This window comes from Microtus ochrogaster, unplaced genomic scaffold (assembly GCF_000317375.1).
Source record: "Microtus ochrogaster isolate Prairie Vole_2 unplaced genomic scaffold, MicOch1.0 UNK11, whole genome shotgun sequence".
NCBI classification, from domain to species: Eukaryota; Metazoa; Chordata; class Mammalia; order Rodentia; family Cricetidae; genus Microtus; species Microtus ochrogaster.
Window position 1 is genome coordinate 6,079,155 of NW_004949109.1, and position 17,046 is coordinate 6,096,200.

General features: G+C 48.2%; 1 protein-coding gene across 1 annotated transcript in view; it reads left to right on the forward strand.

Moving 5' to 3' along the window:
- The window catches only part of Hoxa13 (homeobox A13), a 24,223-nt gene that overhangs the window by 4,073 nt on the left and 3,104 nt on the right, over positions 1-17,046 (forward strand). The window contains exon 2 of the mRNA XM_013353542.1: positions 16,820-16,987. Within this exon, the coding sequence (XP_013208996.1) occupies positions 16,820-16,987 (168 nt within the window). The remainder of the gene's footprint in view (positions 1-16,819; positions 16,988-17,046) is intronic.

The window sequence follows — 17,046 nt, forward strand, 5'->3', positions numbered from 1 at the left end:
AGCACTCCGGAGGCAGAGACAGGTGGGTCTCTGTGAGTTCAAGACCCGCCTGGTCTACAGAGTGAGTGCCAAGACAGGCTCCAAAGCCACAAAGAAACCCTATCTGGAAAAGCAACAACAACAAAAGCCCCTGTGAGAAGTGCTTAGTGAGAATCAAGAGGGATGGTTTTGGGAGCTGGGGTTGGGGGATATTTGCAGAGCTATAGAACCTATATGTGCTAACAACAACACACCCAAAGACGTGCAATAGACTTCCTATTCACAGACACCACTTACTCACGAAGGCTTAAGAATGGCCGGACCATTCGATAGCATCCTCAAGCATGTTGTAGTCAACATTATAGGAAAAGGTAAAACCTGCCCGACTCTCACTTAGTATTTACCCTAAACAAACTCACCAACACCTTTATGCTGGGTTCAGAATAAATCTAAAAGTTTAGATTGCATGCCCAGGAAGGTATGTGCTTAGTCAAAGCTTTAAGAAAGGTATTGCAATAGATGTTCAAGACAGCCCTAGGAAGGTTTTTCTGTTCCTGGCTAGAGAGCTCTCTAAGCCTCTATGAAGATCACTTTAAGCAAAACACTTAACTTTCCCACTAGACATGTCTGCCTCACAGAGGCTGGCACTGATGGTTCCCAACCAGAAGCAACTCTTGCCCGCAGTGGACACCTGACAATGTCTGAAAACATCTTTTGTCCTCACAACTGACATTAATAGGTAGACTCCAAAGATGCAACTACATATCCTAAATACGCAGGGCCAGCCTTTCCAGCAAAGGAAGCCATCTGACCCAAACTGACAAGTGTTCAAGTTGAAAGCTGCTGACCTAGAACAAATGCCCTCCCCCCCAAAAAAAGGTCAACTGCAGTCTCAGGAGGGATCCTAAGAGACCCTTTTCTCAGGGGCCCCCACTGAGAATGGGAGGAGCCAGCAGGCTGGGTCTCCTGCTTTGCCTTCAGAGCACAAAGCCCTGGCATCTGAAGAGATTAAAATAAAACACTTGATTCCCAGCCTAACCCTGCCCTCATCTCCTATTTCTCCCCTGCATCCCCCAACTCTTGAAGCACAGTTAGAAATTCAAATCTTTACTGTCTGGCCCTCCAAAGCTCAGCCTGGCTTGCTTTCTGGACTTGTGCACTGCCTCCCTTTACGATGATTTCAACCTTGCTTCTTGCACCGATCGTAAGTTTTTTCTTCCCCTTCCCCCTGTACTTCTCCTTCTCTTCCTAATTAAGAAATCACATCCAGGGTGTCAGGAAAGAGAGGAAAGCCTTCTGAAGACTTCCGTGCTCTAGGTTCTGGGAGCCTATAGCTCTGTGGGTTTTGTGAGGTGCCAACCACACTGTGGTCATTAAAGCCCACATTGGTGGGGGGGGGGGGAGAAGGAGGGAGTGGTTTTCTCATTGCTGCTAACCTGGGAGCCAGCTACATCTTGTTTATCAGACTCCTTTTAATTCAGCTTGGTCAGGTTCCAAGTCCAGAGGTGGAGATTAAAGGCAACTGAAGAATCCAATTAGCTGCCCAGTCTTCTTTAAGCCAAAAACTCAGGTCACAAACTAGATCAAAGTGAAATGAATTCTCGACAGCTCTGTTCATTAAGGGGAGGGTAAGAGCTCACACTGCTAAGCTGGGCTCATTACTGGGACTGGCATTTTAAATACAGTATCTCCCCCAAATTACATGTTTCAGAGGTCAGAGGGAGAAACCCAGATTATCTTACATGAAGCCCTGTCCTAATAGAAACCAGAAAGCAAAAGAGAGAGCGTAGGGCTGCGAGGAAAAGATTTGAACAAAGCTCTGATATTCCTGGACAGGAAAAACCCAATGTGGAGGCTGAAATTGGCAAGGGGCTGGCTCAACTAGGTAATCCCTCCTCCTCTGGAAGATCTGAAGAATGGAGAGATCAGGGTCTTCCAGGTGGCCTGCTCAGCACTTTGTTTGAGTCCTGCAGAATTCTGGCCACCACTCCCTGGTTAGGACAGCTGCTAGGGAGATGGCCCACTGCTCTGGCAACCTGGTCAAGTCCAGCCTTTCCCAACCCAGGACCGAGCGGCTTCAGAAGAAAAGCTCTTCCCCATTTCAGACTCAGAAGCAGGAGGCTGTGGGCAGATAGCTCTCTGCTCCCTCAGGCTTTTATTGGGTGGCTAAAGAACATTCATGGAAGGGACCACAGAAGCCCTGCTCACATTCCCTTCCTGTAGGGAAGATCGCATAGTGGATTGCTATGAGAACATTTAGGAAAATGTGATTCTACGGGAGAGAAAAAGGAAGAGACAGGAAAAGGACACTCAAAACAGCATAAAGACCTATGCCTTCCCTCCTTCCTCTAAGGCAGCGATTCTCAACCTACCTAATGCTGTGACCCTTTAATACAGTTCCTCATGCTGTGGTGACATCTCAAACATAAAATTATTTTCCTTGATACTTCATAACTGTAGTTTTGTTACTATTATGAATCATAATGTAAATAAAAATCTGTGTTTTCCAATGGCCTTAAGGGACGCCTGTGAAAGGGTCGGTAAACCTAAATGCGGTCCTGACCCACAGGTTGAGAACTGCTTAAGGGTTCTGATTTTCAGTTGAGCCAGGAAGTCTGTGCTAAATTCTGCTTAGCCGCACAGCCAATCACTTCTAAAAGTGTCTGCAGAGGACTGCATATGCGAGGACCTTCGGGCTTGCACGACACTGAAGGTGGCTCTAATTTAATTGTTCTGCCTTTAGGAAGAGCTACTTCTTTGGTCTGAAATATGCTCTCTAGCTCAACCATGTCCCAGCAGATTGACATCATTTGGAAGCGTGACTCCCGTGGATGGAACGAAGGACACACACACACACACACACACACACACACACACACACACACACGGGGGGGGGGGGGGTGGCAGACAGGGACAGAGATGAAGAGGAAGACTGGGGGAGGGTAATGAGGAAAGAAAGACAAGGAAAGAGAGTTGCTCCTCTCAAAATTGTCTTGTCCCCCAAGTCTTTCCATCGCATAACTAACACAATCCCATCCCCCACCAGATCTGGAGAAGCCACAGAAACCTCATTATGCAAAATTACTCAAAGCGCGCCGGAGGCGGGGAAATTACTCTAAGGGCGCAGCCACCCAGGACCTCCTGCAAACTCCCTCAGACTAGAGCCCTAACCCCCAAGAGGCAGATTGGAAGTGAACCTCAGGGACCTCTCCCTAAATCTGAGGGTCCAGACTCCAAGTCCCCAAGAAACTGTAGCCCAAAGGGTTTCCCTTTGGATCAGGAACAAGGTACTCAATTTTATTTTAATTCTTTGTGTACGCACTTCCCTCCCTGGAATTTCCTTGACCACTCAAGTCCTTTCGCACCCTCCCCCAACCCCCAGGCATCAACAGAGGCCAGGAAAAGGCCCAGATCCCACCACGCAGATTTTACTACATGCCCCGCAATGCACAGGGAGCGTTTTGTTCTGTTCTGTTTTGCTTTGTTTTGCGGCAGCAACCAAAAATGAGTTTAAAAATCGAATCTTTTCTAACGAAAAACTAAGACTTGCGGGGTGGTGGAAGGCAGAGTTAAAGGGAGCTCAGATCCATTGGTTTGGGTGATGAGCCTGCCCACCTCCAGCAAAGAAACCCTCGGTGTGACACCGGAGATAGCACCCCTCCTGCCGAGATAGCACCCCTCCTGTCAGGACTCAGCTATACTGAGCGATGGCGGATGGGAGTGGGGACACATCACCGGAGACACTTTTGCCCAGCAACTCTCATAGCCGCTGCCTTGTTTGGGGGCTAAAAGCATGAACTAAAATGAACTAATAAAAATTTTAGTTCATGCTAGGAGGGAGAGAGCTACCACCAACGACTTTCAAGCACACGCCCCTGCTGCTCAAAAGCTGGGGGCAAGGCGCGATCTGCCACCCTTGAGCTGGTCACTTTCACACTGCAGGCGGGCCGCAGCCTGAACCCGGGCCCAAAGTGAGGACCGCTGGGTGCGGGGCAGGTGCCACCACAGGACCTTACAAGGTTCCCTCCGGAGCCCTGGCGCCTGCCCTGGCCACTGAGAAAGTGGGAGGTTGACCTGCCTGGGGTGAGGACGTGCTGGCCCGGGAATGGAGGCGGGGTTCCCCCATCCCAGCTGTCCTTCTGGCCCCATAAGGCTTGGACCCGAAATAGCAAGTTCACCCCAGGTCGGCCTTGCTAGAACTGACCCTGCACCCCACCCCAGCAAGGCTCGGTCCGCGCCTTTGAGACCTGCTCATGCGGGCAAGGCCTCCTTCTAGACGCCTCCTCTCCGACTGGACTGGAAGTGACCTTGGAGTCTGGTGAGCTCGGCCTTGAGAAAGTGAAGACTAAATGGTTACAACTCCAAATTGCGGGAGGAGTCTGACCTTGCTCAAGGGGGCCCGCCACCGCTGAGGGCTTCCCGCCCGCCGCCAAGGGTTCCACCGCCACAGGCCGAGCCACCGCCCGGTGCTGATGAGCCCCTGTGGCGAGGCCTTCGAGGACCATGGCACCAGGGGCTGACACAGCCTCCCTCTGCGGTGAGCCCTCTCTCTGGCGCGCCCCGAACCAGACCTGAAAGTCTACAGATAGACACTTCGAACAATCCGGGAGAGGGAAGAAAATCAAACCAAAACAAAACAAAAGCAGCCTTCCTGGGTAAACGCAGCGGCTACTCCTTAAAGTTTTCCTGACTTCTCATAAAGGTGGCCTGGCCATTTACAGTAAGGGCAGAATAATGTTTGCGACTGTACGACATAACTATCTCCAGACTTGGCTCTCCCACGCCCCCAGCTAAGGTTTTCAACAAGAGAAAGCAGCTAATGCGTTTGCACACATTAGACATCTTGAACGCATAATTACAGGCTGCAGACAGGCTGAACGATAAAATATCTCCGCTCGATATTTTTGGAAGCCTTTTGCGACCGTGCCTGGAATAAATAATAACCTCTTTCTATGTCCTTGGCCATCCAACTGCAGAACACCCCTCACCTCACCTCATTTCGGTAGAGCTTTTGAAAAAACAGTGGCGGGGTAGGGGGTGGGAAGGCAGAGAGTGAGGCTGTCGGGATAAGGTCTCCCAGCCGCTCCAAATGAACGTGGACAGAGACCAGCGACTATACAAACGAAAATGCATTCCGTGCCCCGAGGCCATGGCTCCTTGTTATAGGAGACTGCCAGTAGGGCCCTCTAGGCCTCCGGACTCTGGGTACCAAGCTCTCCCCAGCATCTTCTCTACCCGAAGACTAAGAAAATTAAAGGGGCAGACTAGACTGTTGAGTTCTTGCCTCGCAACGACCCTGCAAACCCAGTTTCTAGATTGAGCTTCCTGCTACCTGGGGAATCTAGAAGAAGAGGAAGAGCGGAATGATGGCGGCGCAGCAAGCCTGGAGAGAGAAGCATAGGTAGTTATTTCCATCCACAGAGGCCTGGGTCTCTAGCTTCCCTTGAGTCTTAGTTGCGTGGTCTGTAAAATGGAGATGATTATAATAACCTCGGGACCTACTTCACAGGTCGTTATGAGGAAGCACTTAAATTTTTTTTATTGCTGTACAACTTACATATAGCCGAGTATACAAATCTCAAATAACCAGCTGAGTGATTTTTTATATATGTATACACTTGTGAACGACTACAAAGATCAAGGTATAGAGTGGCGTTACTAGCTTCCAGAAGTTTCTGTGAAATAAGGAATTTTAAAACTAACTTTAGTAGGTGATGATATTGTCTCCAGCTCAGAGATTAAGAACCCCATTTCAGTACACGGAGTTTCCTGACCTCCGGGAAAAAAACTACTAAATAATTGGTTGGACATGTGGCTCAGCAGCAAGGCACTTGTGAGCAAGCACAAGGCCTTGTCATCGATATTCAATGCTGAAAAATATAAATAAAATATGCATCGCTTCTGTTACAATTAACAATAATATTAATATTTTGGCAGGGCATCATTATACGTCCTGTTAGTTCTAGAATTCCCCATGCAAATCAGGTTGTCATTGAACTCACTGAGATCCGCCTTTTGAGTGAGCAAAAGCTTGCACCACCAGCACAACTGATGTTTACTGTTACCATAGGTATGAGTTGTGGGGACCTCTGCTCGAGAGGCGCATTAGAGACCTTGCCTACAAGTACTCAGGGTGGGGAGCAGGGGTTAAAAACGAGGCTCATGTTTATTTTTGAGACAACATAGTTCTTCATGGGCATGGACAGGGTGTGCATTTCCAGACCAGGAACTGGTCCCAGAGGGAAGTCTGAGGAGACATTGTAAAGCTAAGGTCCAAGCTTTCAGATGCTTCACTTTAGTGCTTTCCCGAAGACAAATATAGCTTGATTAAAGGAGAAACTTTCCCAAAGTGATTATTGGCCAATATGTGAGCAGGTATATCCCAACAGCTAACATAGTCAGCTGATCACAAATTAACACACACACACACACACACACACACACACACACACACACACACACAGAGTGAAACCTCCGCTTCCAGTTTTCCCCAGAAGTCACCGTTAGTAATCACTTTTTAAAAGTACAGACAGAGGCCTCGCTGTTCACACTGTCCTGGCATTGTAAGAGAGCTCTCCACTGACAGGTGTATTGGCTTAGAAAGCTATATTCAAACCCAGTGACTCAGACAGAGAAAACCAAAGAGAAAGCTAACCTTGTATGGCCCACAGAGAGGTGGCTGCAGTCCTGATCTAATGTGAATGAGCTTGGCAACCTCCAGCCTAATCAGCTAAACTGACTTAGCTGTCACTACCAGAGGACCCCCACTCCAGTTGCCTAGAAGCAGAACCATGCTGGGAGAATAATCAAGGCACTGACCATGACTTTGGAACTTCAGCCATTCTCTGAGCTGAGGGGAAATTGGCAGTGGCACTTGGAGTTTTTAACTATTCTGTCTTAGTACCCATTAAGGAAAAAAAAAAAAAACCACTTCGGTCATTAGGCCACCCTGGGTGTCCACCTCCGATTCCATTTCCTTAGTCTTTTGGAGCTCTATGGGGTGGCCCCACTTTTGTCCCTCCCAAGTCTAGGCAGAGGCAGGAGGTGAGGCTCGAAGCCCAGGGCTGTGCCCCCAGACCTTGGACCCTGCCGTATCCGCTAGGAAAGTCACAGGAAACGCGTTTACCACCTGGACGACCTTGACTGCAGCCGATTAAAGTTTAATCCGAGGTGTGTGCTCAGCCTGGCCGCGTTATTTAAACACATCAAAGGTCATAAAAAGATTCCAAAGGCGTGAGCAGGGCGACTTGGACCGGCAGGGAGTCCGCCTTTTATTCTAGCTGACTTCCAGGGCTAGGATTTGGAGAGCGGGGCGACGAAGGGGCCGTGAGAAACAAAACCAGCCGGGGGAAACCAAGTCCCAGACCCAGGGAAAGACAACGCTTTGTATAATTCCGATTAACTTGGAAGACATCTAGCGGGGAGAGATCGCAACTGCAGTGACGTCCTCGAGCATCCTCTGCCTCTGCAGGGAGAGGTGCCAGGCCCCTGAGAGAAGCCAATCTCCCCAGTGCAGACTTTAGCCGGCCACATGCTCACTCAACTGTCAAAGATCTCAGAGCAGGTTCCGAGGCGTCATTTCCCCAGCTCTGGCTGAGTCTCCAGGCTGTGGTACTAGTATCCAGTTGATGACATGTTGTCCACGATTCCAGAACAGTCTGTTTCAATTCTTCGAGAAGCACCTGATCCTACATTGGAAAAGCCCCAGACACCTATATGTGGCTATAGAGTAGAGTCATTTAAGGCCAGAGGCAAGAAAGACAGCCTGCCAGCTCTGGACTGCAGTCCACTGGGCAGTTAGCAGACAGCAGGGGCTCAGCTACCCAGGGTGCTCAGGCAGCATTATCAACTCATCTCCGTTGTGGACTCCTGAGACCACACCTCACTCCGTGTGGACATGCGGAGGACACCCATGCTAAACCACCCTATGGGAATAAACTTCACGTGTGGACCACTTTTTCTGTCTCCCTCGCCCAGCCCTAGCAGCAGCTGGAACTTTGAGGCCAAATCAACATTCTGTGCTCCAGAGAGGCTCCCCATAGTTCCTCTGGGAGCTGGATTCTCCTGCTTTAAGAGAGTGAGGATATCCTTATCCCGGGCAGCCTCCTGGCTGATTATATTGAGAGGGGGGGGGGATCTCCATTTGTTATGACACCATGTCATCCTAGAGTTTTCAGGAAAAGAGTAGCATCAGGATGCTGCTTGTCTTTGTGATTACAAGGTGATGGGGGAGGGGACTAGAGAGATAGGTCAGTGGTTAAGAGCGCTTGCTCTTGCAGAGGACCAGTGTTTGATTCCCAGCACCCACATGGTGACTCACAGCTATCCATAACCCCAGGTCCAAGGGATCCAATCACCACAAACATAGTGAACATACATGCAGGCAGGCAAAACATCCATACACACAAATTAAAATAAATCTTTTAAAAACTAAAACGAAAGCCAAGAGACATTGTTCTACATCATCTTCTAACGTATGAATCCCAGTACACTGTGGAGCCAAAAGTGGATCTCAATACAGGAACCTTCTGGAGGTAAAAGCTGCAAAGGACACAGTGGCTTCTGGGAGCTGTCCGTGTAGCAAGGCCTATTCATCCTGTCTTTTTCATTGCCAGGACCAGGACTATCCGTGGCTTTCGGAAATGGCCTCTTCTCTTCTGTGTTTCCCAATAAGTCACTTTCTCTACATCTACACACAATCCTATCTGGACTTAGAATCCCCTTGATTCTCAAAGGATGGTCTTTGCTTACTCCCATATTTAAGAAAAATAATTAAAAATTGGAAATGGTAAATGAGACCATTCGTGGCCAAAATGCTTTACAACTTTTCATAAACAGTAGCCAGTTTTCTTCATGGATGTGAAGAGCATGTTCCAAAGACTACAAAGTCTGTGGCTCTCTCCGCTCCCACCCCAGTCCATACTACCTGTTGGCTAGATGGAATTTATCCCCTACCATAGGAAACTTACTTAGGTTTTATTGAGTCCGCTAAGAATAACTGAAGCAGCCCTAGGTGGGGGCTGGGAGACAGGACAGCAGCTGAATTAACCAGAGAATGAAAGTCTAAGATCTGAACGCAAAGGAACCCAGGATCCAATGGTAGGGAGTAGCCCAGGTCTCATGCTGAGTTTAGATGGAGCTGTTTGGAGCCTTTCAGATTCCTTACTCACCCCGACCTTAGGTACACGTGCACAACCTGAAAAGTCCCCTGACCTTGGCCAGCCCACCTAGCTAGTTAATCTAGATTAACAGGGAACTTCTAGTTAGATTCTGCGCGGATCATTGCCACTACCACACGTTCTCCACACTCTGTCCTGTTTCTAGCACAGCTGTAGGGACTTCTATTCCTGGGGTGACAAACGAGTCTGCTTGCTCTCAGTGACATCAAATTACTTTGCACCAGCCAAGGGTCCCATGACCCTACATAACCTCACATTAGATCCTAAAAATGTAAAGAAATATGGCCTTTTTAAAAGTGGTTGAGAGCAAGTAATTGCTAGCAGGCTTGAGGGGCTGTCCCCAACTCAGCTACTGACCAAAGCAGATCCCAGCTGGAATTCACATACTCCCGCCTCTCTATAGACAGAAACTCAATTTTGAATTTAACTCTGGACCCTAATCAGGTTCTCAGCGTTCAAATTATTTTTGTGTAATTAGAGAAATCACAAGGAGGCTTGAAGCCTGGGCAGCAAAAATGGGACCTCAGTGGGAGGTAGGGGATGGGGGTGTAGAGACAGCACAGAGTGCTTCTGGAGCAAACTAGGCTCTGTGGAGCGGGGAGCTTCCACGTCCATTTTAAAACACAGATCTTTCTTGGGTTGCCGTGGCTTAAATATTTTGTCAGGAATTACAGCTTCACTGTTTCCTCACTTCCCTTCTTCCTAGCTCTCTCTTCGTCTGGTAGTGTCTCTTTTCCCAATTCCCTCTTCCTTTGAATATTTTATATTCTTCATTCTGCAGTCTTTGCCCTGACCTTGACCCAAGCTTTAACTCCCTTAGTGAACTCCATCTTAACATCGGGAGACCTAAGACACCTCCTCTCTTGCCAGCCACTGTGCCCTGGGCCACTCAAGAGCAAATTTGTTAGAATGTTAGGGTTACAGTCAGGGAGGCAATGCCCTAGGAACATTTCCAGAGCTTTTTGCCACAAACTATTAAAACTGACAGAAAGTATATGCACATAAATTCTCCTGTTTAATTTATACATCCCTTATGAGTTAGTCAAATAGCACTTTGCCATGAACAATTATATATACTTACTGTAAAAATCATCCCAGATATTTAGCACCAAAAAAAAAAAGGTAATTAAAAAAATTTAAACAGCCTAATACTTTGGCCTTGGAAAGAAATTGGGCTGGGTGGGGATGAATCTTATTAAGCAGCTGCAGATTATAGAATTTGTCAAACTCAAGAATTTTTATAATTTGGTTTTGCCATTTTGGTTTCTAAAGTTGCTAAGACTTTTATTTAAATCAACTTCAGTTTTCTGAACCCCACGTTCATTTTCAAACAGATCACTGAGTTAACGAAACGGCAATGCTTTTATTCACTATATTTAAAAAAAAAAAATCTCTTGTTGCAACGCAGATGGGATATTTTTAAAAGTATACAGAACTATTTGTCTTCTTGAAAATAACCATCACTTTATATCAGTCCAGTGCAGCTCTCTCCTCTTAGTTTGATCGTTAGACATTTCTTTGGGGTTCTACAGGAAGGGGTGTTTAAAATTAGGATATAGTCATTTGCTTAGAATGAAAATCCATCGGATCAGAACATGGACAGACACGTTAATCTTACAGGACTTACAGAACTCTTCAGTGGCTCACGGAAAAGGTGATACAAATCCCTCGTGTGACTGTGTGATTTTTATAAAGAAGACACATACAATTTCAGATAAAATCTTAAATCTTTTTGGATTAGGTTCCTTCTCAGTCAAACTTTGGTTTTTATCTAGTCCCAAACTGATAGAACTCATGTTCCACCCTTTTTTCAATCTTGAAATATCCTCAAAACCTTACAGTGAGAGCAAAGTGGTTCAATGCCTGAAATTTAATTTAATTTTAAATATTCAAAAATGAGCGCAAGGTAAATGATCATAAGGTTAAAGGTAAGCTGGGCATAGAGGGGTTTGGTACACATTTGCATATATTCTTGGAAATTATATTTTAAAGTATAATTTTTAATTCTTTTAGGCAAAGGTAGAAAATGTTTTCCCTGCAAGGGAGGGGGAAATGTGGTCAACTGGGTAGTTCCTGGAATTGCCCATTTACCCTTCAGTTCCCAGGAACAAAAAATGACCTTGCGCTGTTTTCTTTCTTTCTGACTTCCCCGAAGCTTTCTTTCCTCTCCGGCCAGTTCTTTCCCCCAGCCCATAAGCCGAGTATCCAAACCCAAGGTCGGGGGCTGATTAGGGAAGCTTCTGTACCCAGCTACCCTCACCAGAGTGTAAATACCTATAAAAAGTAATATCAAAAAGTTTTCTATTGAGCTGCTCCATTTCCCAGAGCTTTGGGCCGCGCAGGGCTCCAGTCCCGCAGACAAAGGGACTCCTTCACAAGCTTGAGACTGCTCAGTGGGGCCCAGAGCTACACAAAGATTTCTAGGGGAAGACGGCTGAACCAGATAGGTGCTGATGGCCTTCCACTGGAGACAGGTGTATTTGCAGTATTTACAGAGTCGGAGGGAACTGGAATAGGACCAGGGGAGACACACCGGCCGCCAGGCTGATTTGACGAGGTGATTTTCCCCCCCTTAGGACTTGATATAGTGGTCGTAGTTCGCCAACAACACATTAGGCATGCATTCACTACGCGTGTGCCTGTACGTGCGTATGAAGGCACACACAACGTTACGATTACAGTATATGCCATGCCTGTAAAAATCTGATTACACCTCAGTGTGTACTTGAAGGGGTTTTGAGTTCCCAACTTTTCTCCTTACTGATAAATTTCCATCCTTCTGTTGTTTTGCCTATTAAAAATTCACAACCAGATCAGGAGTGTGGGACCAGTCTTTACAGAGAAGGACTTCTGTGGGCCCAGATCTCCTGGCTCCACGCTGATTTCTGCAGAGAAACACAGAGCCAGAAAATATCAGGCTTATATGCAAACCCCCCTACTTCCTTCGAACTCTTGAACGTCTTCGGTGTATTTGTTGACATAAAGAATCCACAGCCCCGCTCTGGTTTCCTGTTTTGTAGCAGGCGGTGAGCATCAACCTAGGGTTGGAGTGGGGGCTGGTGGCGTTGGGTACAGACTCCTGGTCCTTTTCACATGGCAGCTGCAGGCGCTGGGTTGTCAGGAGGTACTGCATTCTACCAGTACCGGGTCCCAGTGGCAGTGAGCTCACTCCCAGAGTGGCTTGGGCCCCCGCAGTCCCACAAGCTGGTCCCTTGCCGGGCTGCCTGTCACTCGCTGTGGAAAGGAGCGTCCTCCTTCAGGTTGAGCCTATTTACTGGAACTTTGGTCCCTCTGCTGCCAACGTTGGAGTCCTTCGGTGAAGACTGAGTTTCCAGATCTAGTGAAGGGCAGTGCAGTGAGGACAGGGAAAGCTCCTGCCACCGTCTAACCTCGGCGGGCGGCGGGTGCAGGAGATTGCTCCTCCCCAGAGCCTGAGATCTCCTGTCGGTTCTTCTAAACCGGGAGTGGAAGGTTGCTCTCTCCCTTCTTTGAGACTGTTAGAAACCGAGAACAGTGATACAACTGGGGTTCTCTCTGAGTTTCTGTTATCTATCCTTCCGTAAGTCTCTTTCCTACAGCTGGCTCCGGATCCGGGCTGGTTCCTTTGTACCTGGTTCGATCTGGCAGGCAGTGGATGGACCACTTATCCAACATTTTGCTTTCTTCCAAGTCCATCTCCGAAGTGATCTTAGGTGATCTTAGGAGCAAGGTCTGTGGTTTTCTTCCTTGACTTCCCCTTCCACTTTTATAAGCCTCTGGCCACCATAGTACAGAGTTATTTCCCGTGTTCCAGAATTATCCCCACAGCACCAGATCTTTCTCTTTGACTTCATTATTGCTTCGCTCTAGAAGAAAACCTCAAATGAGTGTCTCAAGCTATGACATTCCCCTGTGCTCCAGCCAGCCCCTAATTCAGGACAACCCTTTCTCCCCCACAACCTCAAGGCACTACTGTCACCCTGGTGCTTAAAGGCTTGAGGACCCTCAAAAAACTCAGCTTCCCACTTGCTCTGACCTAGTGAGGATTCTGAGATGCTACCTTCTTTGAGGATTTCTCCATTCTTCCTCCTAGGCCCCTCAGTTCCCTCCCCTTCTGGATCTTTCTTGCTTTGCCATTATCTCTTTGCCCTCAGCCTGCCTGGGGTGGAAACCAGAGGGTTAAGATGTCCTGCAAAGGCAGCTCATAAAGTGGCTTGGATACATTGGAAACACATGAATATCTCCAAATACAAAGTGTCTTTAAAGCCAAACAAGGAATGTTTATCCTAATACCAGATCAATGCAAAGAAGTAGTTCCCGAGAGCACTGCTGATGCTGACAGCCGCCGCTGCGGTAAAGTGAGAGCAGGTAAATTTCATTTGCTAATGAAAATCAAACCCGATTAGACCTTGGTTTCCCTTTTGTCCGTTTTTCTTCAACCCTAGGAGCCCAGGATCCTGCAGTCCTGGTTGGTAAGGAGTCCTCTATCAAGAAAAAAAAAATGAGCCAAAGTCTCAAGCCGGATACAAGAGGACTGTCAAAGCCCATGGACACTGGCTTGTCCTAGTAAAAAACCAAGAGCAGAAGAAAGGCTATGGAAACTCCTGTAACGAAGGCCTGTCTGCAGTCATGCTGCCCTTGAAGGGCTTTGCTGAGAAATCCGGGAGCATCAAACAAAGCTCGGACAGTAAGGAGACTTCTCCAACTCCTACCCCAGTCCGGTGCTTGGCTCCAAGGACCACTGCGGCCTGAAGGTCATTGTGAGTGCCCTGATTTCTCTTTTCTAAGCCATGGAGAACCTGAGGATAAAATTGTTAAGGTGTTGGTGCTTCTATCAAATCTTAGACGAATTCTAAACCTGGGAGACAAAAAGAGCTCAGGAAGTCAGGCCCTGCTAGCTGGAAAGACAGCAGAATTTGCCTGTGTCTTTGGGAAATGCGGAGGAAAATTGGAAGAGACTACTGACTTTCCAAGGGCCATCTTTATCCTCTGCCCTTTCTTTCTCCATATCAAGCTGGTCTGGTACTGCCTGGAGCATCATATTAGAAGTCATTAACGAATCAAATCTCTTCTCTGCCTCTTTTGAAAGACTGAGGGATTATTCTTGTTTTGGAGTGAGTAGAAATTCTAGGAAGTCTTACCCCAAATTATTCCCAAAGTGCATTCTAACTCAAGAAACAATTTCCAGGGATGCCCACAGTCCAATACCTAGCAGGAAATGCAGTCATTTAAAAGTAGTGAAGACACAACACAGAAGGGAAAAAAGTCAGATATACCAAGATGCCATTGACACACGCCTCCTAGTAGAAAATTCTATCAGTGTAGAGGCAGGAAGAAAATAAGGAGGCCACTTTTCTCTAAATAATCAGGACTTGCGGGTTTTTTAATTGATTAGAAAAGATAAACTTCAGTAAATCAGAGCCAAAGCCCTTCCACGGTGGGGATGCCACGTGTAGGAAGCAAAGTTCAATGAAGTCAAGATGCAGCCTAAAGCCTTCCCCACTGCTCCATTCTTCCCAGACAAACCTGCTTCTGGCTCCTCTGAGAAAAAGATGAAATCCTTTCTCACCTTTTTTGGAGTGGAGCGACCCAGCCGGCTTTGGTAGTTTGTAGAACTGAGGCCCTTCCCCTGAGCACGGAGCTCCCGGCTCCAGTGAAATAAGGGGGGGAGGGAAGAATGTAGAGCTGGTCTTGGCTGCTCTGTGTACCAGGAGTTCAGCCCTTGCCAGAGGCGAATTGGCACACAAATCGACTGGTGGAGGCTTCCCGAGCTGTGTTTTCGTTTTTCCGAATCTAGTTGGAAAACTTCGGAGGCTCAAAAAACCCAGCTGAAGCAGGGCAGCAGCAAGGAAAAATCAGTCCAGTCTGTAAACACCGCCCCCAAAACTCTACAAAGAGTAAAAAAAAAAAAAAAAAAAAAATGATGTGGAGTAGCCAAACAGCCAGACACTGGAAATGCAAAGAATTGGGGAATTGCAAGTGAGGGGAGGTGGGCAATCGGCCTCCTCTGCTGCCTGCTCCCGCCCGTCTCCAGGCTTTCATTGCGCTTTCTCACACTGACTAGACAGCAACTTTCAACTTGACCTTGGCCTCCAGCCGTGTCTGACCTGTGTGTAAACTGCCCTCAAGCCCTCGAGTCTCCAAGAACTGGAGCCTGGAACCCTACTTTGTCTCTTTGTCACTGCTGAGTTTTACAATGCCACTTAGAGGGAGGAAGGAGTCAGGGGGGGATGGATGAAAAGGGCTCCAAAGGAACACAAAAATCAAGTCTTCCCAGAGCTCGGTTTCTCAGTCTGCAAATGGCCAGTCAGAGAGAAGGTAAGCTGGGGCCAAATCAATATTTACCCAGGACTGCTAAAATGTCAGGAGGGAAAAGACGGATGCATGGGGGTGTGGAGGAGAATTGGGTGTGGGGATCAGGGAAGGTTTTATTGGGCGACACTTAACATTAGTCAGAACAAACCCAGAATCTGGGCAGATAAAAGCCTGAGCCTAGCCTTATGGGTCCCAACCTTGCCAGAAGCCCAGGGGTCTTAGAGAACAGCAGATAAATTGGGTGATATGCATGGTGCCCTAGCTTAGGGATAAGTCTACAAGCTGGGACCAGAAGACAGGTCCAAGCCTGGCTGCCTACCAGGGCGCCTGAGACCAAAGAGTTCAGAACTGTTCCCAGCTTGTATATTCCAGAATGCACCCACTTTCACTTTGATCGTTTGTTACCCTCTGGACTTCTGACCAGTTTACAGTTGCACAATCAGAAGCCCTAAGGAGGCAGGGTCCCCAGAATCCCTCACCATAACATTGAGACTCATGAGGCTCTTTCAGTACAAACATCCACCAGGCTCTCAGAGACATGGAGACTCTGATTCTTCAGAACCACGCACCCTCCACAGGCTGAGCGCTTACTGGGAGGAAAGGCAAGAAATGACACCGAAGATCCCCCTTCTCTTCTCCCAAAATGGAATGCAACAGTGTGTTCCCAGATGTCTGGAGAATCGTGTCCAACTCAGGATCTATGAAATGGCTTTGTAGGAAGCCCAGAACTGGGGTTGGAGTCCCAGCCAGCAGTCCAACTGGGGCCTGTTCCTCTCAAACCCCTTCAGGAAAAGGCAGGAAACAGAAGCATGCATGACGGGTACTTTCTTCATCTGAAATTCTCTGCAGACCAGAGAGCAGTTGCGGAGTCGGAACTAATAGTGAATTGTATATATACAAGTGGGAGATTGTGGCTGTGTGCATCTGTGTGTGTTTGTGTGTGTGTGTGTGTTGTGTGTGTGTGAGGGGAGTAGGGAGATACAATTGGTTGTTCCAATATTCTGAGTCTGTGGCCTAATTGAAATTGTCCTTCAGGGCCTGAGAAAAGGGAAGAGAGCTCCTAAAATGAAGCCCAAATTTCCCGGCGGAATGTCCTGAGACCCTTGCGCCAGACTTCTCCTAGGAACTGACAGGAAACAAAAGCCCTGCCCTCATTCCCTAGGGGTGGGGGGGAGCCAAATCTCGACGTGTCGTAGGCGAAAGCTCCGACATCCCTGGTAGGGTCTAGCTGCAGAGACGTATCCATACCTGGAAAGAAAACAGCTCCAGAGGCCCTCCAGACACCCCGGGCCATGTTGTGCCAGTTCAAGTTAATCTCACCTGCCTGGCTACAGGAGAATTTACCTGACTTGTCCCCACGACCTCAGGTCGCATCTCAACTGCGGGCGCCCACGTCCGCGCAAGCTCCCCCCCGCCCAGCCTCCCAGGGCGCGACGCCCTGGTCCCCAGCGAGACCTGGGAAGAGATCGGAGTCCGCAAGGCGCGCGCCCTGTGTTCCCCACTCCACCCTCCCGAGTCCCCCGCCTCCTCCGTGGGTGACTGTTGCGCGGCCGCGCGGCGGGCGCTGGCGCGGAGGACCGTGCGGGCGGCGGCG